Here is a 20227-nt window from a genome sequence, read left to right on the forward strand (position 1 = left end):
TCAGGGGATGGGAATCCGAGTTAAAGTTGCGTGAAAGTGCCACAAAAACTGCCTGAAAAACAAGCGTAACCGGAGCTTTAATATACGTACCCTTGCAATCTCTCCTGCCCTGTGTCTTTTGTTTGTGGGAGTGTGTATGTGTGTATGTGTGTATGCGTGTCCTGAAAGCATATCCATTTCACGCACAAGTGCCGTGTGGTGGTCGTGGACTGGCACCCGAGTGTGAACCGTGTGTCAAATCCATTAACCTTCTGTTTACTTTTCTACGTCCAGCCAGAGGCCAGAGGCCAGAAGCCAGGAGCCAGAGCCAGCAGCAGCCGCAAAAAATCACAAGGAGCCACCCACTCGAAACACGAGGGAAAGGGAAAAGGGAATCAGGAGCAGGAGATGTCCGAGTGAAAGTGTTTTTGTGTGGCTGAAATTTGATATTTTCACTAAATTGCGTTGCACACTTGAGGAGGTCCTTCCCTCTCCGGGCATAAATCTTACCTTGGTGTCTGGGGCGAGTGGTGCGGGGGAAATGGAGCAGCAAATCAACTCCCACCCGCACGTATCGGGGGGCAGCCACCCACCATCTCCACTAAACCTCTTGCCCCCCAAACTCAGTATGAAATGAGTATTAAGTTGACGTAAATTGCGGTCCATTACATTAACCAAAGGAAGCAGAGAGCCAGAAAGGGAGGGGGAAAGTCCAAGGGTGACCGTGGGAGGGGCGCTGCCAATTAACCTCCGACCGCCTTCAATGAGTGTCTCCGCTAATTGCTTCTGTAGTTTCTCTGCAGCACCGGAAACAAAGCAATATCGATAGGAAAAGATGGATATGTGGAACGGGAGAGGTGTTCATTAGAAGATATATGGGCACATGTGTGTGTCGGTATATTAACAGGAATAAATACACTTCAATTGTTTTCAGTTCTTATAGTATATAAATGGGTAATATGTGCTCTCCTTAGCGAGTATTATCGAATGTTTTTGTATGCCACGATCTGTATTTATGGTGTAATTCATTTCGTTTTGTGTCTTTTGTGTACATTGATGGTTCATCGAGTGATCATGTTAATCCCCTCAAAGCTCCAATCTACTTGGTGGAGAGACGCGTGCGCTTGTTCCAGGAAAAGTTGACCCCGTAGCTCTTGAAGCGCTGCTTCTTGGGTTTTTGTCCTTTGTCGCTGTCTCTGTCGACATACCAACGCCAGCCATTGCGTTCACAGTAGGTGATGGCCTCGTTCTTGGATCCGAACTGCAAATTTAGATTGGACAACGGGTCGCCACTGTGGATAAAATGCGGGACAAGACTAGGACTAGTACTAGGCCATTAGTTACTGGGTCTGATCGCGATACTCACGAGGAGGCCCAGCCCATTAGGGGGTTCTCCCATCGCTCCCGATTGTCGAACTCAATCAGCCACTTGTTGAGGTAGTTTGTGCCGCTCTGCATGGCATTCTTGGGTGGTATGTGGATGCGCACACGACGCTCCTTCAGCTCCTGCGAGGGCACACCTGAAATGGGACTCAGATCTACGGCTGTGGGCACGGTGATCGTTCCACTCAATTTGCTGTGTTTCTCCAAGTCCTCGGGACGGGCCAAGGCCGTATTTAGGTCGAGTGGAGCATCGGTATCTTTAGAAGACGCGCAGCGGGAAGTAAATCTACAGCAAAACAATTGAACGATTTAACGAGGACGGTTAGCATCTCAAAGATGTGTGAGGGCGAGTAATAATATTTCACCTACAACTGCAAGGAGGTGGCGGTAGTCCTGCACATTACTCGACGTAGGAGCGACATTTCTCTCGCAAGTTCAATCTTACGTACGTACAATTTGGAACGGAACACAAATATCTCTTGTCACTCGGTTTTATTTTTCTTAGGGCTGGGACGAACCAACAAAAGAGAACTACTACTCACTGCAGTGAACGAACTACTTCAAACAGTTAACCTTAATCGTTCTTTTGGTGCATATTCATTGTATGAACTGACACATCCGTATACTGTTCGTGTATTTGTATATCCGGCACCGTCTTTAGGGACGCGGGCTCCACATTCACATCGATAACATACTATCGATAACAACACTTTTGATTGCAAATGAAATCGCATCCTTTTGCCATCCCTATGATAGAATTTACAGCGATTGCACATCACTACCAGATAAAAGCAGCATCATCGCACAAAAGCCGGAAACAGCTGGCAAACAAGATTCTTTATTCAAAAGTATTGGTATGTCTTTTTCGGTTGAACGCATAGAGGATAGACGTTCGCTGCACGGCCGAATAGAATACCTAATAAAGTGGAAGGGCTACCCACGGAGTCAGAACTCGTGGGAGCCAGAGGAGAACCTAGAGTGCGATGAACTTATTGCGGCCTTCGAGGCGTCCCTGAAGAAAAAGATGGAGTCCACGAAGCAGGCAAGGAAGCGTCGCAACACTGGACTCATCGGGGAGGAGCAGAATGGAGTAGCCGATGAGCCCGCCAAAAAGATTCCCCAGCAGGTCGGCTTTGAGCGTCACTTACAACCTGACAAGATATTGGGGGCCAACCACTCGCAGGGCCAACTCATGTACAAGATGAAGTGGAAGGGCAGCGATTATGTCGATATGGTGCCTTCCGAAAAAGCCAAAGAGCGATGCCCCCAGCTTGTCATTGAGTTCCTTGAGGAGCACCTTGTGTGTGATACTGATAGTGGTGACAATAGCGTACAGACTTCCAGTGGCGGTGGCACTGCTGGCGGAACAGACGAAGCAGAAGACGAGTCCGGTCCAGGCGCAAGTACCAATAACTAGGTGGACCAAAATCCAGAGAGGAAGACGAGGAGTTTTAAATATAGAGACCGATGTTCATACGCTGCCGAATCAAACGGTGGTCTTCAGCTTCGAGACTTGTATGTTAATTAGTCTATAATTGTGGAGGACTTGCGTACGCTTTGCCACGAAGCGATTCGTATCCGGTTGCCCCTCGCCAGACGGAGTTCTATCCAAACATTGCCGAGGGGTATTCGACACAGAGCCTCTCCCAGTCAGACAGAATCGTATCCCAGCAGGACAGCAGGAAGCATCCCTTTCAAGATCCGAACCTAACAAACCATCGTCATCCCTCGACCTGACCATCGACAATTAGGACTTTGACTATGGCAACCAAGGGAGCGGCTACGGGGGCTACTAGACTCTAACTAGCCATGCGATTGCCCATCACTTCCTAATGTTGCGTGAACCAGTCCTTGTGGGGCACGTAGTGCCCCCCGATGCCGTAGTTGATGACCTGCATCCGCCCCGATCCCTCCAACTGGAGGCCACTCATGTCCCTCACTCGCCGAGCGATCCGACGCGTCAGGGTGTTGCTGAAGCGCTTCAGCCAGGCGCCCAAAACTGTGCGGGTCGGCGAGGAAGTCCGATTCGGCCATCCTTCGCTCTGCCATTTCGAGGATCCCGGCTATCTCCGAGTCGGAGAGGACGTCGTGGTAGACCACGACATAGGGATGCTCCCCCAGTAGCTCCATTTTGAGGGGCGCCAGGCGGAGAAAGGGCGTAGTCGTAAAGTTGTAGCAGCAGTGGAGTGCCTTAGGGGACTGCTCTCTGGAGAAGCCTCTGCATCCCCACTTCAATATAGCCACTTTGGAATTGTCCTTGGGCTCGCCCTGCGGGTGAATGGGTTATAAAATGTAATGATTGATGATCCCGGGACATACGTTATCCAAGACGGTGCTGGGCTCCTTCGTAATCAGCTGCTGGACCTCCTCCCTGCGACGCAGGAGCACAGCGTCGGCGATGTTGTGCTTCAGGGCCCTATCAAGGATGGGCAGAGCCTCTGCATAGTGCTCTGGAAAATCAGGTGATTGGGTTCATTAGTTGAAGCAACTCCTCTTCAAGAATCCTCCATACTCGATTTGATGTACGTCTCTGCCAACAGCAACAGGACCTCTGCTTTATCCACAGCCAGGGGTCCGGGCGTTTGGTTTCGCAGGCGCCTTTTCACTTCCTCCAGCCAAGGAACGGCTTCTTTGGCGTTTGTGGTCCTCGACAAGTGTTGGCCCACAGCGAAATATCGCCAGTGGACATGCTGATGCTGCAGGGAAATATACGTGTGGGAATCAGGCATACATATATCACTTTTCCCTTGTTTTTGTACTCACTTGTATTTAATGCCGGCCAGCTGTCCCCTCATGATATGCTTCTCCTGGAGGCCGTAGATGTCCTGAATGCGGGCTATCCCATTGCACGCATCCTGCAGATCCAACTGCGTGGGGAGTTGGCTGAAGCGCTCTAGCAACGCCCTGACTCGTCGCATCGCTCGGCGAGTGAGGGACATGAGTGGCCTCCAGTTGGAGGGATCGGGGCGGATGCAGGTCATCAACTACGGCATCGGGCACCAACATCCGGAAGTGATGGGCAATCGCCTGGCCACAGTCCTGTTCTATGTGAGTCGAGCACCTGCCACCGATCTCCCTTGCTAATCCTCCACCTTCCAGCTCACGGACGTGGAGCAGGGCGGCGCCACCATGTTCAATAAGGCCGAGCACAAGGTGCTGCCCCGTCGGGGCACCGCACTCTTCTGGTACGACCTTCACACGGACGGGGAGGGCGATTGGTCCACCACGCATGCCGCCTGCCCTATCATCGTGGGCTCCAAATGGGGTCCGTACTGTCATTGGATGTGGTTGCCATCTGCTATATCCCTCCCTTTTATTGCAGTGTTGACCCAATGGATACGCGAACGTAACCAGATCTTCATCAGGCCATGCCTGGGCCGCACCTCCGACTAGGATTAGCCCTCATTCAACTCGCATTTGGCACACAGACATGGGTACACGGATATAACAGGGACACGGATACTGCGGAGCAGTGCTCCACCTTTTGAGATGGGGAGCAATGTGCTTTTATGAGTATGTCTATCAGTCTCTGCACTTATCGGATTTTAAAAACTTTTGATAATGAACTCTTGCCCACCGCCATGCGACGTGTCAGTGGCAGCCATCAGACCTTTGGCACCCATCGCCCATCCCCTAACCCCAGCACCTACGCTGGCTCTGCAGTTTTGTTTAGTGCTCAGTCTCCCGAAAGCACCTTTTCGAGGGGAGGACCACATCACGTGTATATGTATCCGTGATCCTTTGGTAAGGACTCAAACAACCCCTGCCAGTCTTTTTTCTCCGAATCTTTGCAAGGATGATTTTTCAATAGTTGTATTCATCAAAACTTAGCTTAGTGCATATAAATAGTAAATCTCAAGGAATTGGCCGGACCCAAGGATTGCCCAGGCCAAAGGCTACAGCTCGCGTGACAGTAATCGTGTCTCGAGCTGCGCACGGAATCGGGGAGCCGTGTGCAGGAGCCGGCGTGGAGTTCGCGATGTCAGCCGGTCAGGCGCCTGGAGTGGACAGCCGTCGTCGAACTCACACTCGCTCATATCAACCGGAAGACCAGAAGAGTGAAGACCCTGGTAAACGATGGTGTCCCCGGGAACGCAAGAGGTATTCCTGGCCAACGCAGGGGGCGACCTACTAAAATGAAAGGAAAGGTTAAATAAGGTAAATGAATAACTAATGACTAATTAACTTTACCTGTTGCGGTATGAGGAGCGGATCGCGGCATGGCAGTTTGTGGCCAGAGAGGTTCCTGGCCAATAGAGCTGGAGGGTATACAAAATAAAGAAGAAGAGCCTGGAAAAAAAGCCAATGGAAGAGATGAATAGGTGAGAAACCTATTCGCGGTACGGGAAGTCGATGTCGGTAATGTATGCACCTGCGAAGCACTTACTTATATTATACCAGCTGCTGGCGCGATGCACGCGATCGTGGATGCAGTATCGATCCCTGAGTCTGAGTGCGTTCACTTTCTCTCCGTCTTCAAGAGCTTCTCCTAATTGAATTCTAATTGTCATTGATTTCAGCTCTTACTTTTGGAAGACATTTTGAATGCAGCGAAAGCCAAAATGAAAGAGAGAGAATGCGTTGCAGAGGTTGTAACTTCGAAAGCAAACCAAATTTGCATTGTTATCCTCTTTGCAAAGAGAAGCCAAAGGAGCAACAGGAGGAGCCACAGCCACAGCTCCAGCTCCAACATCCTTTTTGCTCTTTTGACTCTGCTACAAATAAGCGGGGCATCAACTTTAATCACCTGCTTAATTAAATCAGTTTCCCCTGGCGACTGGCGTCGGGTCCAGCACTGGCCTAACTGGCATAACCCCTGTTCCTGCCATTGTTCGCTGTAGGATGCTCCTGTGTCCTGTGTTTTTGGTCCTGCATAAATTACGTGCTGCATAATCACCTACAAGCGTTCCATTTATTGTAAGCTCCTGGCAAGTGTCTTTTGCTCTCCAACTCCTCCCTCTCTTGTGGAGTTTTTCTTGGCTTTGGCTTCACTTTTTGTTTTTGTTTTTTTCCTATCCTTGCTGCTGGTCGCTGATGTCCGTCCGATAAAGTTCTTAAATCATTTACGTTTTCCTCGCTTGCCCTGCCTTTGCTTTTCTTTTGTTTTTTCCGCGATGCGGTTTTCATTTGCTCTGTTCCGAGTTCTGTTTTTATCTTGATTCTGATTTAGATTCAGATTTATGTTTTTTAATTCCATTAGCGAGCCATTTACCTCCGCAAGAACGCTCTGGTACTCTGCAAAGGGAGGGGGGGAGAGGGAAAAGTGTTTAAAAAGAATTTAACGATCTGTGAATTGTGATATGATGGAAGAGATACAAACGACAAAAACATGGTGTTCTATAGGATCTTATAGCTTAATATGCGAGATTTTGATTAGCATTTGTTTAAAGGACTTTTGGCACTCTATCTCTTAAATTTTTACCAGCCAGCATTCGGTTTCGGTTGAAGTTTTACATAAAATCGATCGATCCATTCGCAGGACACAAGGACACACTTCCAGAGGCCAGAGGCGAGAGGCCAGCGAGAACAAGAACGCACTCCTCGACAATAAAACGCCAGAATCAACAATTATGTTAATTCATTTTGTGGGTCAATGTCTCGCACACACACAAAGGGCACACACACTCGCTCCCATACACATTTACATTGAGCTGTATTTTATGGCCGCTTCTTGGCCAACTGTCAGCACACTCTTGGCCAGAAGACGAAGGAGGAGCAGGAGGAGTAGGCCAATAAGAAGGAGAAGCAGACAGTTGCAGTGGCAAAATAAATTAACATTATTTATGATTTTTAGTGCTTAACATTTCTCGCATTTCTGTAAGCTGTTAACATGGTTTCATTTCCCCTTCTGTTAAAGGTTAACAGTGCGAGCTCTCTGTTAGGCTAACAGACCAACACGACTCTCTCGCTGTTAGCACTCTCTCACTCTCACGGGACTTGATGGTCCGAGTGCGCATGCCTCTTTCTTTCACTCACACACCTCTGCGGTGGGGTCTCGACACGTGCTTTCTTCGTCTTCCGTCGTATATATAATGTACTGTACCTTACGCATCCACCAATCTACCTGCGTCAGTCCCCCATTCCTTTGATGTCCGCCCCCCTTCTATTGCCGTATGTACTTCTCTCTCTCTCTCTCTCTCTCTCTCTCACACTCGTCCTGTACCTGCTTTAGGTGTTTGTGGGGGGAGGGGGGTCCGGTCTTCGTCTTCGTTTGGCAGCGCCGTCGTCGCCGTCGTCGTTTCTCTCTGTTGGAAGAGTGCAGCATGCGTTGAGTGGTAGGTGCCAGCGACACTACCTCTCTCACTTGTACCTGCCGTGGGTAGCACCCCCCACACTCCTTTAACCATTTCCCCCTTCCTCTCTCCCCCAATGACAACCGCAAGTAACAGTTGTTTTGCGTTCATTTCTCACCTCTCTCTCATTCGTCGTGCGTTTTTCGTTCGTATTTCGCTCTCACCTACACTCATACACACAGGTTGCTGCTTTCTCGCTTGCTCTCTTCCTCTCTCTCTCTCTTTCGCCCACCTATAGGTGTATATGTAGGTATTTTAAGGTAAACGAAAATGTTGGCAGCCAACCAAAGCAGAGCAGCACCTTGATGGTGGTAGGGGTAGGGGTGCAATCTAAGAGTGGGAGGGAGAGAAGAACCTCTTGCCGTAGCCGTTACTGTATCCCTTTTTATGGTTTGAGGTTTTGGGGGTTTTGTGTATGATTTATAGCTCCATAAAACAATTACGCCTCAGAAAATGATTAGAAAACCTCATTTGACTGCTGCCACCTCCCCGCCCCCCCTTTTCTTTCACCGTTGCGCTGCCTTTTACCGTTTCTGCTGCGCAGCTGCTCTCTTTTACCATTTGTTTCCTTCCTCTATCCTCTTTCCACCTTCCACCTCCTCTTATCAAACGTCAGTCGTCGTCGGGTGCGCGCCGTCAACGTCGTCGTACTCTCGTCTCGTCTCATCTCATCTCCGTCCTTCCTTCGTTCGGCTTACACCTTGCTGCTGACGCTGTCGCTGCTGCCTGATGCTGCTGCCTGCTGCTTGATGCTTCTGTCTCAGCTGCTGCCTGCTGCTTCTGCTGCTTCTCTGTCTCCGTCTCTGTCTCTGCGTGTGGGGTACTCTCGCTTCGGCTGGAGGTGGCTTTTTGCTGTGTGTAGCGCAGGTCTAGAGGTGCGCGCAGCCAGCCCCTCGCTCGTTAGGTACTCGTTTCGTGCTTTTTCCTTTCCTTCTTTTTACCGTGCTGTGCTTCCTCCTCCTGTCTTAGGTAACTCACACACATACACACACACAAATGAGACCCGAGCAGTAGCGGCTCCTCCACCTTGCAGCACATCTCTGCTGAGAGGCACGAATAAGAGAGAGAGAGAGAGAGCCAGCAGGTGCGCCCCCCCCTCACCATCACCACCCGTTCGGTCGTTCTCTTTGGGTTTTTTGAAGGTGTGTCGTCTCTCCGAGTGCGTTAGGTGCGCATCAGCATCATCATCGGTGGGTGCAGGGGAGTGGGAAGTAAGACTGGGGGGAGGGGAGCGTGATTTATGCCAGCCAATGGTTGCGTCTCTCTGGATACGTGTGGTAGGTGTGCCACAAGACCGTTAGTTGGCTCTCTCTGTCTGTCTCTGTCTCTTTCTGTGACTGGAGCACGCTCCACCTTCTCGGTGGAGAAGCCCACGTGCGCTAAAAAATGGCGACGGACGGGCAGCGACAACTCTCGGCTCTTGCACCTATGAGCGTTCAGCTCTGCCTCCTGCCTCGCCGCCCCCGCGCCTTCTGCCACGGGAACGGGGGGAAAACTTTTCTAATTAGCCAACAGTGCAACAGGGTGGGTGGGGCACGGTAGGAGCAGACACAGGATAGGAGCATGCGGAGAACAAAACTTGCTCTTTAAGGCCCCCTTCCATGGCCGCCTCTTTATGGATTTTTCCGACTGCCCGTTGCTTTTTCTTTTCTTTTTCTTTCGCTCATTCCCATTCTTTTCTTTCCTGCCATTTCCCCCTCTGCTCGCTCTCTTTCTCCTTCCCAGACGGTCCTGGCGGTGTCAGTGTCCTCGTTAGAGGATGCTGAAACATTTTCCCGCTGGCTTGTGCGCAGCGATTTTCCCATATTTTCCATCCCTCCCTCTCTCCCTCCGTTCCGGAGCTTCGTCTCCGTCTCGCATCTTTTGTTGCAGATAAAATCGATGGCATTTTATAGCAATTTAATATGACCTTCGGTTCGCTTTGGCATACAAATACTTGTACACATATTTTTCTGTACTTTCTCTGTGTTTCTGTACTTTGGTTTTTCTAGGCTCTCCCACTCCCACTCGGCCTCGTCTCGTCCCTCTTCTCCGCCTACCCCCCTTTTTGTAGGCGGTTTTTGTTTATAAGGCTGCTGCGTTTTTCCTTCGAGTTTTCTGCGATGTTTTTGGGCTCCTCCGTCAACAGGTCGTATGCGCAATCTGTTGCCCTTTGCCAGAGGTCAGTCGATTCGACATTGAACTCGACTCTTTCCAATACCCCATCGTCGGTCTGCTATTGAACTGCTTATTTTTTTGGGTGGAAATGGTATCCCATCGATGGGGTCATCATAATCAGATATCGTGGTATCTATAGGATTGAATAGATTCAGATCAAGGATTAGTCTGGCTTTTATTTACTGATTGTTTTGCTGATAAGTTTATTGGTTTCTCTGAAGGATTTTAGGGTACTTTCTTTGGTGTGGTTAGCATATTCTTTAGTGGGTTTCCCGGAATCCATGTACAGCTCATAAAGAAGTCGAGATTTTGGGATAAGTATTCTACTAGGTAGTTATTAGTTTAAAAATTAAAACCACAAAATGAACAGATCTCTGGCTAATCTATTACTGGGATTTATCTACAAAATATGTAGATACACATAGCGAAGAATGGCAGCAGTCTTTAGTACGTTTTCCGCCTCTTATGTACCCATATTTATATTTAATATTAAGTGTTTAGGTATAAGTATAGAGAAATTAATTTTAATTCAGCTTTGGCTTAAACATAAACTACTACAAAAAATTTAAACTAAATACTTCCATACTAAAAAGACATAAAACACTGTGAAATTACTAAAGCACTTTCTGTGCTACAATTTACATTCTCAGCTCAAATTAATTGGTATAAATCTATTAAATTTAAGTTTGAATAGATGCTATATAAAAATAATGCAATCTCTGCTCCATTTTCGTTGTTATTTAGTAATATTAAATATGGTATTGATATGATATAATGATTATTTCATTAATTATTGATTTTATTGGCTTACAATCTTTCAAATCGGATCTCTAAAGAATATTTAATTCATAGTAACAATTAATCTTTAGTAATACTTTAGTGAGTGTGAATCGGAAGAAATTGCAGTATTTCGATATATTTTAACATAAAACTCCATCAAAGTGAATAGCAGTCGAGAACAATATCATATCATTCTTTCGCTTTTGTAATTATGTTTCTATTTAGTCTCTGATTTTTTCCTACAATCAAAGCTTAATTTTGGCATCCTCAAAATCCTCAAAAATGTTTTGACCCCGTGTTCATTGGGAGTCAAGTACACACATACCCCGCTCCCATTCCCATTCTCGAAGATACTCGTACTTTGAGGTTTGTCTGTTGGCACAAGCAACATGCCTCATACACACACAACCACACACACACAAACACAAACTGACTGCATCCCTTCCTCCACCCTTTCTGCCACTTGAGGCACGCAGTGGTTGGGTTCCGTTCAACAATAAGTCAGGGCATTAGTCGCTTGAGAAATTGTCTGTTTACCTTGTTGGCCAACAGTCGCCGCTCCACCGCTTCCATTCCCCCGGTTCCTCGCCCCGCTTGCAGCTTGCCAAATGGAGAGCCAAATGGCGCTCAAAGCAGCGCTAAAATATGAAAAATGAGACGCAGGAAACGAAATTACAAACTCGTTGGCCCCAGCACCAAATCCAAGACGGAGGCGGATGCGGATGCGGAGGCTGAGTATCCTGCAATCTCCTGCTGCACCTCCAGACGCGACTCAACGACAAAGAGAGAGAGGGAGAGAGAGAGAGAAGAGAGAAGAGAGTGCGGGAGAGCGAGAGAGAACCACCTAGAGAGAACCCAAATGAAAAGTTGAAGTAATAATTGTGCGGACCACGAGACGACGCTGCGGGGCAGCCTCCTTTTTACACATTTTCATTTGGTCATGTCCGGTTGCCGTAGCCTTCGTCTCGGTCGCCATCCTTCTACATCCTTGGCGATGGGTAATGTTTGTCCAGACGACCCCAAGTAGCAGCCACACAACACATCTCCTCCTCATCCTCCTCCGCCTCTCCAGCAGCTCTTTTTTCTCTGTCAACGGCAAATGTTGCCAGCGCCAAAGGCTGACCACTGCACTGTCCCAGGATACTGGCCAGGATAGTGCCCAGGAACGGGGAGGCCTGAACCAGGGACACCTCGTCGCCTAAGTGGCGTTCATCAGTGGCGCTTCGCTGGGCCTCTGTCCTGCTCATCATCTTTTCCTCTTCTCTTTATTCTTCGTTCTCTTCTCTTTGTATCTCTGCCTTCGTGCCTGTGTGTGTTTTCTGCCTTTAGCGGTTGCCGTTTTGGGGTCAAAGTTCAGACGCCCCCCCCCTATCTCTTCCCTTACGGAGCTCTCTCGAGTCTTTATTTATCTTTAAGATTTTCAAGTCAGTGCACAGGTTCCTTTTTTGTGTTCGAGTGAGAGAGGGAGAGAAGAGATCTCCTCCGCACTCCTGACTCCTGACTTATGGCCACAAGAATGCGTCAGAGTATGGCTGCTGGACACTCGCTAGCTTACACTGAGAGGAAATATGAATGAAGAAAGGGATGTAGAACTTGGACTCCCTTGGAGGATCTGTCTCAGATTGCTGAGGAGCTCAGGATATGCCGGGAGAGGCCTGTGCTTCTTTCTGTTGCTTTAGATGCTCTCTAAAAGAGATCTTTCTCTCTGTGAAAAGTAGTAGTAGCTTACTCCTTTCATTTCTCTCAGTGTATGTCTTGCTGGGGGTTTTTTGTCACTGTCCACGTCCACTCACTGGCCACAGCAGCAGCTGCCATTTGCAGCGTGTCCTTTCGCGTGTGTCCTCTCGCGTGTGTGGCTAAGTGGAAACTGTAGTTTTTCTTACTTATGTCCTGGCAGGAGAGCCAGGAGCCGCCAGGAGGCCAGCGACTCATAAAGATTTGTGTCTGCGTTTGTGTCTAATGTCTAAGATGTCATAAGTCAAGTGCTGGTCGCCGCAGTTCGAGAACTCGACTCCTCACGTGTGCCACGGAGGAAGGAAAGGGGAGAAAGCACTTTACTACCATTCTACATACTCCTACTATTTCTACTACTCTTTATACTGCCTTTTAAAACACTCTTTAACTCCTTCTCTTTGCACTCCTTCTGCTCTCTTTTCTCTGTTGCTTAATTGAGAGAGAGAAAGAGAGCGAGAAATCGAGAAGAGCATTAAGCAATTACTGAAGGAACGAACGGAGTCGGAGTTGGAGTCAGACTTTTGCCTTTAATTTAATTTGTCACACTTTGCAGGACACCCATCGACAACGAGGACTTTACACTCTGGCCACAGGAAAGTGGAGCAGCAGCTGCGGTGTCCTTTGGGGGTTCTGCTGTCCTGCCATTTTCAATTTGACTACAACGGAAGTTACCTGCTGGCGCCAACATCTTACACGACCACTCAAAAGGACACCCCTACACACACACACCCTACTCTCAGGAGTGGAGAGGGGGATGGGGACTCCGGTGGAGCGGACCGGCACTGAAGTCATTTCCTGTGTGTGTGCCACAGGGGGAACAGGGGACACAGAGGCACAGCAGCCTGCTCTCCGGTGGTCCAGTGGTTTTACGAGTAAGTGTCCCATGTGGCATGTGGCAAGGGCAGGAACTGCGGCACTACAGGACTACGGGACTGCGACGGCGAGTAGATTAAATTGGCATCTTTTGTTGTGCCGCCACCGAAGTGACTTTGTTCTCGCAAATGAGAATGAGAGCAAATGAGAATGTGAGCAAATTAAAAGTTGGCCAAATGTAGGAGGGTGTGCGGGAGGGTTAAGGGGAAGGGTCCTCGGGGGAACCCTGGAGTAAGGAGTGCCCTTGGCTTAGGCGAATTCTTTTCGAGTTCTCTGGTTGGAGATTCCTATTCGAACGGGGAGCCTGTTTAGCAGTTTTTTTTTCTCTCAAGTTACCTTTAAGGATTCCTGCAAGGATATTTCCCCCTGGTTCTCAATCACACACGAAGTTCGCCCGTTTAAACTTCAACGTTAAGATGAGCCTCACTCTGCGGTTCCTCATCCTTCAAGGATTCTGTGACTGTGACCCATCCATCCATCAAGTGAAACCTTATTAATGTCCTGCATTTGGTGCTGTCGGAGAGACATTTCCGCGAGGATTCCCAGACGATTAATCGCCGATTAATGAAATATTTACAAAACTCAATTGGGCAGACGATGATACGATGCTAATTAATTTCGCTCTTGCTTTTGCTTTTGCTTTTGCTTTTCCTTTCAGACGAGGCTTTTGCTTTTCTTATCTTCACGCTTCACGACATTTCACGCTCAAAATTGATGTCTGCCACTGCTTTCTGTCGCTTTCTCGCTCTCTCGCTCCCCGAATCTAACCCGCTAACCCTTTTCTTTGGGCAATTTCCTAATTGAAAAACTTGCCAAATTCCCAAAATACAAGTGTATGAGTGGCACACACAGGGAAATAGTTGGCCAAAGGCACATGAAACAAGGCAACAATGCTGTAAAATGCTGTAAATGCCATCAGATAGAGATAGACACATACTTGCGTCTTGCGATACTCGGTTGCATTCAACGACTCTTTGAGATGCGGTTGATTTTTTGGCATGGAAGAAGAAGTTTCTGCCCCTCGCCCCCACTCCCCATTGAAGACGCTGCAGAAGTTTCCTGTGGCTTTGGGTGGGCCAGAAATGTGTGGGTCGGCCTGGGGTTAATGCAATTTGCGGCCATTCGAAGTCCAAGTACGAGCCATATCTGATTCGGATTGTGGGGTTAGCCACACAATTTATGACCCGCACACTTTCGATTTCTTCTGCGTGTCCTTCCTGGTAATTGGAAGGACTCTGCTTCGCATATGAATCGAATGGTCGAATGGTCGAATGGCAGAGCGGTCGAGTGCTTCAGACGGGGAACAAAACAAGTTAATTAAACGGTTTTGCCGCCGCAAAAGAAGGAAAGTTTTCGCTTTCTCTTTTGCATGTGCTATCGCAGTCCTGGCATCGGGCATTGCCTCTTTCTCCGAGGGAGGCCTTTAATTATGGAGATTTGTATGCCGCTGCGGCATCCGCTCTCTGCCTGGAATCTCGGATTACGTCTCACATGTTTTTCTGTTTTGGGGGGAAGGGGCGGTTGGGGCGGCTGGGGGTAGCGCTTTTCTATGTAAATTTATTATTTATTAACATTAATTATGGTGTGCTCTTGTGGTCACTCGTCGTGTCGCGTCGTGTAATTGAAGAAGCGTCCGTCTCTGATTTTTGGGGTTGTGCTGATGTCAGCGATGCCCCTAATTAACTGGCAATTTGTTTGCCAGAAGAGTCATCCCACATGCCACACGTTCGTTGGTCATCCAGGGGTGCGGCGGGGAGTTTCTGCTTCTTCTGAATATTAACTTGGAATATAAGACTTATATAAGTCCCTTGCCTTCACTAGCTGAAATCGGCTATTAAAATTCTCTATAGAGTTTAATCCACCATACATTTACATGAACATATGTACATCCGGTACACATTCGGTGACTCAATCTATGAATACCCCCCAAGAATGTTGGAAAGGGTGAAATTATTCTCCAAAAAAGTGTGAATAATACTCGATAACTCCAATTCCAATCTTCGAAAGCTCAATCCTTTCATGAAAACACTTCAAAGACACACTTTCTCCTACCCTTAATATCCTTTCGAAATGCCCTGAAATGTAGGCAACAGTTTTTAGTGACGTTGCGACGCGTCGTCTCCCCATCTGCTCAGGACTCTAACAGTTACAATTTAACATCCAATTAACACGTAAAGCACTCACCCATATGCCCACATGTTTACGTCCATATATGTATCTGTGTGTTTACTCCAGTACTTGTTGTTGTTGTTGTTGTTGTGTGGTACGTGTTAATAAAACTAATTTGATTAGCTAACTAGTAAGTAGTGTAAGTAGCGGTTTCCACACACACATGTCTATCTGTTTGCGTATGCCCCAGCCAACAGACCCTGCCACACTGCCACTGCCACACTCTCTTTGTGCCACCTAAAACAACAACCACACTGTGCTTTAGCCTGAGACTGAGAGGGGTGTTTACAGGAGGCGGGGAGGGAGTGGTGTATCGCACACGTTTGGCATTAATTTAATCCTTCCGCAGAATAAAGTGATAGCGCGCGGGGCTCTCCCTCCTCCTCCTCCTCCTCCGCCACCGACGCAGAGAGCCAGGCCACTAACAAGGCAAACACATTAAATATTTATGCACATACATCCAAGCCAGAGCGCTTTAAAGGATATGTGTGTGTGTGAGCCTTTTAATTGCTGTCGTCAAAGGCTGAGGTAAGAATAATTGCAAGATTGGGAATAATGTGTCAAGTTAGACGATGATTGAGGCGGAGAAACAGAGAGGCAAAGGCAGATTACATCAAAGAGCACACACAGATACTCATACACACGCAGATACATTCACACTTTTGAAGTGTCAACAGGCAAAGGCAGCGACAGCAGCAAAGCAAAGAGAGAGAGAGAGAGCAGAGACAGCGGAGACAGGCAACGTGGGTTATCCATCAGGCGGCATCTTTCACTTTTGTCAGCGAAATAACAATGGCCTCTTAATTACGCCTGTATCTGTGCCTGCATGTGTGTGGTGTATCTGTGTGTCAGGCAGTATGTGTTTGTTCAGTCAGATGTTTGCCTGACACTTTCCTTTGGCTGCCTGCTGTCCTGCCGCCCTGCCGCTTGCTTTTGTGGCCAACACTTGTTGGGCAGAACTTTTCTTCTTTTTGGCTTCTTCTTATTTTTTTTCGTACGTCTTCCGTCTTTGACTTTGACTTTCGACTGGTTCTGGGTTCTGGCCACAATAATGAGCATACAGCGCTCCTCCTGCTACTCTGCTACCCTGCTGCCCTGGAATATGTGGAGGAGCAGCCAGTACCCAACAGCCAACAGGATGTTAATTTCAATTTAAATGCTCGACAGCCTGGACTTCTCCTTAGCTACAGCCCCAGGGTATATGGCTCCCTTTTAGCATGTGTCCGTGTCCGTGTGTGTGCCTGGGAATGGAATGTCTCAAGCTCAAGCTCAAGTTTTGTCCACTTTTGGCCACTTCCTTGACTGGCCAACACTCTTTGACCTCTTCTGCAATTGCATTTGGGAGCCTGCGGCAGAGCCTTGACTCTGGGAGTCTATTTCTGACTTTAATTGGATTCTTTGTGCCACTGAAACTCGAGCTCAAAGATTGAAATGAATTCATTTGTGGCACACACACTCTGCCTCTGCTCCTGCCCCTATTTAGCTCTATCTTTTGGTTGCTCTCTTGACTGCTTCCTGTTCCTGTTCTTCCTGCTGTTCTCTTCCTGCATGATTCTTCGTTCACGAAATGAATCCCTTTTTCCCAGAGATCTTTGGCCACTCATTTTCGCTAATTAAAATGGCATAAGCAAACAGCCAGAACCCCAACCCCCCCGCAAATGAAAGGAAATCCATTTACATTTATGAATTATCGGTTTGGTTCGGTTCGGTTGTGGCATATAGCACACCGTCATGCCCCCCTCGATGGTTGCCTCATAATTCACATATCGAAAGTCGGGGCTAAATCTTGGCAGAAGCGCGAAAATCACGTTCCGACGGAGAGAAAGTTTCGCTGGGGCATGGATTTTACTGGCATTATTGTCTTTTCAGCTAACCCAAAGAGGCATGCCACACCCTCTCCTGCCGCTGCTTGTGCTGCTGCTGCCATCGACCACAACAGCTAATTAACGTTAATTTATTAAATCAGTGAGTAAGTAAAGGCATCCTGAAGCAAGTTTGTGTGTAGCAGGAGTGGCAGGAGCAGCGCCAGAAGATAAAAGTTGCACACGACTCTTGGAGCTTAAGCACTTTGCTTCAGCTGGGGGTTTTTCTTAGCTGGAAAAGCATGAAAACCACACGCAGCAATTATTAATTCAATTATTTTAGCGCAAACAGAGAGCCACGGCACCACCTCAGAGTCTCAGAGCCAGAGAGTCTCAGAGCCAGAGACTCCTCGAAGATGCGAGGATGGGAAGGATAGCTGCTGTGTGGCATAAATGAGTTCTCTTCGAGTCGCTTCGAGTGTGTCTGTGTGTCGCTGTGTATCTGTGTGACTGGATGAAATAGAGTAGCACAAACACAATTAAGACAGCAGCAGGAAAAGAAAGAGCATGGGCACAGGGAATGAGAGATGGAAAAAGAAAAAAGAGCGAGTGGCACAAAATAAAGTGCGGAAATTTAATTAGGAAATAAGAAACGAATGAAAGAAAGAAGTGGAAACCAAAAAGCAGGGATACCTGATGATGGGATAGACCCTGCTGCTGTCCACACACACACACACACACACACACTTGCACCCGCAACACGGATATGTGAATTAATAACAGCATCCGTTTCCGGTGCAAAAATGGTGCATGCCCTAAAATAAGGAGCATTATAATAATAATATTAATAATGAGGCGAGGCGAGGCGGCAGGCGAGTTGCCAAAAATCTGCATCCGCAGCGGACAAACGGCAGACCCGGAGAACGACGCCAAACGGCGGACAACGTGTCCGTAACAACTTCCGGAATGAAGTCGGACTTCGTCGGACATTTCATTGTCGCAGAGAGACAGACATAGAAGCAGAAACAGCAGCGGAGTCGGAGTGAGAGGCAGGAGCAGGGAAAAAGTTTCGATTCCCCAAAGCGAAATGTAGGTAAATTCTGTTGGCTGGAAAATGCAAAAGTTTTCCCCAAGTTAAAGTTAAAGTCACCTGCACGGGTTCCCAAACTATACCACGGAAGGAGGGAAGTGGGAAGTCCCTTTGTTTCAATTCATGGCACAGGACAATTGGCTGGGACCGGGACCTCATCAGGCATCAAGGTATAATTCCGAGACCGGGGGGACTATTTCATTTTACGGCCAAAGTGGCGGCATTTGCATAAAGTTTTATTTTCTTTGACCCGCACTTTCTTTGGGGATTTCTTTGGTCCGAGCATCCTTGTTCCTTGCTGTCCTCCTGTCCCCCTCCTGGCTGCTGCTGATTTCCATTTCCCGTCGTCTACTTTGTCGCCAGGAAGTGATTTCCTGCAGCTGCAGCGCAGCTACGATTGAAATTCAATATCTTCTGTCTTTCGTATGTCTTTGCCCCCTTCCAGGGGAATGGGCCTCTTCCAGGGGGAAGGGAATGGGAATGAGGATAGATACCCAGGGGATAGGAGGGGGCACGAATGTATCTGTTAAAGCTAGAGATCCTATGGTTAAGCTTTAACAAATGCCCAAACCCTCAGCCGCAAATCGCACATCACACATCACTCCATTCGACATGATTCACTCTCTAGGACCTTCCTCCAGAACCATGAAAAAGGTAATTTGAAAATCAAACAACGCCAGGACGATGATGATGCCGCCTTCGATGCGTCCTTTTTCGGTGTTCGAATGTTGGCTCTGTGCAAATCCTTTCAATTGCTGCAATTTACTGGATAAATAGGATCAAAATCGAATTTAAACGGTAAACAAATTTCTCGCTCGCTCGTGATTTCGATTTTTTGTTGACAGAACTTTTCACTTACTCGCACGAATATGTTGCAGGAATAAGCTGATTATGCCACAGCCGCCCCGCGACGATACAGAAATACGAGCGGGATACAAGGGTGGTACAAGGGGGTTGTCTACACACCTACAGCCCTATGTCTCGGAACCCACATAAGAGCAAACACCCCTGTCCCCTGTCTACTCTTAAAACCCCATTTACATATGTGTGTTACGAGCATGCGTTTTCTTGGCGATTTTAAACGCCTACTACCATACAAAGGTGATTTTAGAGCGAATGGGTTTAAAGCGTTTTTAAACGTCTTAAACCTATACACTCAAGTGCGGGACGTTCGAGCGTTTTTTTTACCGTTTATAAATGCCTGATATTTACATATGTATGCCGCTTTCATGCGAGCGGTTTTCTGGCGTTTTTAAACGTCTCGCAAAAATATTTTAATTAAATTTTCGAATTTTCATCACTTGAATGGTTTTTTCTATCCAGTGGCAAGTGGCAAGTAGCAGAAACTATTTACGTGCCCCGAAACAAAAGTGAAATCATTCGATTTTATTTATTTTCACTCCAAAAAGTTCTTCTCACCCCCTCTCTACCCGTCCCCCTTTCCATCTCCTTTCGTTCGAGAGGAAAACTTGTGTGCAAAAAGGCAACGCAACCGAAGAAAACTTTCATGAAAACTTTCTTGCTTTTCTCTGGCGTTCGCTTTTCCTTTTCCTCCCACAAACATAAACAAGATTAATTTCACATGTTTTCCGTGGAATGAAGGATGGGGTGGGAGGAGGAGGACGAGGTGGGGCAGGGGCAGGGGCAGTGGAGAGGGTTAGGAGTTATTACTTTGATTATGTTTATTCTAGTCATGGAAATCCGTTCGAATGCCCGTTTCATGTGCACTTCATTTAATAAGACTCTCATCCCATGGCCCCACCCCGTGGGTATGGAGTGGAGCCGCGAATATTTATACTCGTAGACACATTCCATGGCATTTTTGCCTACTCTGCTCTGCTGCTGTTTTTTTGTGTGATTAGCCAAGTGAAAAAACAAGAGATTAGGCCCGGCAACTATTTCCAAACTTCATTTGCGACACTCGAATGGAGGAGTCCCCATCTCTACCTCCACTCTGGAAAGTTCTT

At 47.7% G+C, this 20227-nt stretch overlaps 4 protein-coding genes across 4 annotated transcripts; 2 read left to right on the top strand and 2 right to left on the bottom strand.

Moving 5' to 3' along the window:
• Positions 1 to 839: 839 nt before the first annotated feature.
• On the bottom strand, positions 840 to 1913 carry LOC108155700 (NADH dehydrogenase [ubiquinone] iron-sulfur protein 4, mitochondrial-like). Its single transcript, XM_017286678.2, has 3 exons — positions 1732 to 1913; positions 1346 to 1648; positions 840 to 1271 (listed from the first exon to the last, which is right to left on the bottom strand). The coding sequence occupies exons 1-3, from the start codon at positions 1782 to 1784 to the stop codon at positions 1079 to 1081; spliced, it is 549 nt and encodes a 182-aa protein (XP_017142167.1). The 5' UTR covers positions 1785 to 1913; the 3' UTR covers positions 840 to 1078.
• A 106-nt stretch (positions 1914 to 2019) lies between these two features.
• Positions 2020 to 2867, top strand: LOC108154062 (chromobox protein homolog 1-like). Its single transcript, XM_033388302.1, has one exon. The coding sequence runs from the start codon at positions 2219 to 2221 to the stop codon at positions 2777 to 2779; it is 561 nt and encodes a 186-aa protein (XP_033244193.1). The 5' UTR covers positions 2020 to 2218; the 3' UTR covers positions 2780 to 2867.
• Positions 2868 to 3165: 298 nt separating this feature from the next.
• Positions 3166 to 4091, bottom strand: LOC108154063 (prolyl 4-hydroxylase subunit alpha-1-like). The gene is made up of 3 exons (XM_017284154.1): positions 3875 to 4091; positions 3682 to 3812; positions 3166 to 3630 (listed from the first exon to the last, which is right to left on the bottom strand). The coding sequence occupies exons 1-3, from the start codon at positions 4089 to 4091 to the stop codon at positions 3166 to 3168; spliced, it is 813 nt and encodes a 270-aa protein (XP_017139643.1).
• A 35-nt stretch (positions 4092 to 4126) lies between these two features.
• On the top strand, positions 4127 to 6262 carry LOC108155702 (prolyl 4-hydroxylase subunit alpha-1-like). The gene is made up of 5 exons (XM_033388303.1): positions 4127 to 4410; positions 4462 to 4627; positions 4685 to 5106; positions 5194 to 5815; positions 5883 to 6262. The coding sequence occupies exons 1-3, from the start codon at positions 4192 to 4194 to the stop codon at positions 4753 to 4755; spliced, it is 456 nt and encodes a 151-aa protein (XP_033244194.1). The 5' UTR covers positions 4127 to 4191; the 3' UTR covers positions 4756 to 5106; positions 5194 to 5815; positions 5883 to 6262.
• Positions 6263 to 20227: the final 13965 nt, after the last annotated feature.

This window comes from Drosophila miranda, chromosome 2, assembly GCF_003369915.1.
Source record: "Drosophila miranda strain MSH22 chromosome 2, D.miranda_PacBio2.1, whole genome shotgun sequence".
NCBI lineage: Eukaryota > Metazoa > Arthropoda > Insecta > Diptera > Drosophilidae > Drosophila > Drosophila miranda.

What these genes read in the sequence shown, in the direction of transcription:
- LOC108155700 (XM_017286678.2), bottom strand. Translation starts at nt 1,784, where the DNA reads ATGTCGCTCCTACGTCGAGTAATGTGCAGGACTACCGCCACCTCCTTG. An exon ending in ACCGCCACCTCCTTGCAGTT is followed by an intron (nt 1,649 to 1,731) that starts GTAGGTGAAATA and finishes GTTTTGCTGTAG; the next exon opens with ATTTACTTCCCGCTGCGCGT. An exon ending in CTAATGGGCTGGGCCTCCTC is followed by an intron (nt 1,272 to 1,345) that starts GTGAGTATCGCG and finishes TTTTATCCACAG; the next exon opens with TGGCGACCCGTTGTCCAATC.
- LOC108154062 (XM_033388302.1), top strand. Translation starts at nt 2,219, where the DNA reads ATGTCTTTTTCGGTTGAACGCATAGAGGATAGACGTTCGCTGCACGGC.
- LOC108154063 (XM_017284154.1), bottom strand. Translation starts at nt 4,091, where the DNA reads ATGCCTGATTCCCACACGTATATTTCCCTGCAGCATCAGCATGTCCAC. An exon ending in AGAGACGTACATCAAATCGA is followed by an intron (nt 3,813 to 3,874) that starts GTATGGAGGATT and finishes CTGATTTTCCAG; the next exon opens with AGCACTATGCAGAGGCTCTG. An exon ending in CCAGCACCGTCTTGGATAAC is followed by an intron (nt 3,631 to 3,681) that starts GTATGTCCCGGG and finishes ATTCACCCGCAG; the next exon opens with GGCGAGCCCAAGGACAATTC.
- LOC108155702 (XM_033388303.1), top strand. Translation starts at nt 4,192, where the DNA reads ATGCGGGCTATCCCATTGCACGCATCCTGCAGATCCAACTGCGTGGGG. An exon ending in TGGCCACAGTCCTGTTCTAT is followed by an intron (nt 4,411 to 4,461) that starts GTGAGTCGAGCA and finishes TCCACCTTCCAG; the next exon opens with CTCACGGACGTGGAGCAGGG. An exon ending in CATCGTGGGCTCCAAATGGG is followed by an intron (nt 4,628 to 4,684) that starts GTCCGTACTGTC and finishes CTTTTATTGCAG; the next exon opens with TGTTGACCCAATGGATACGC.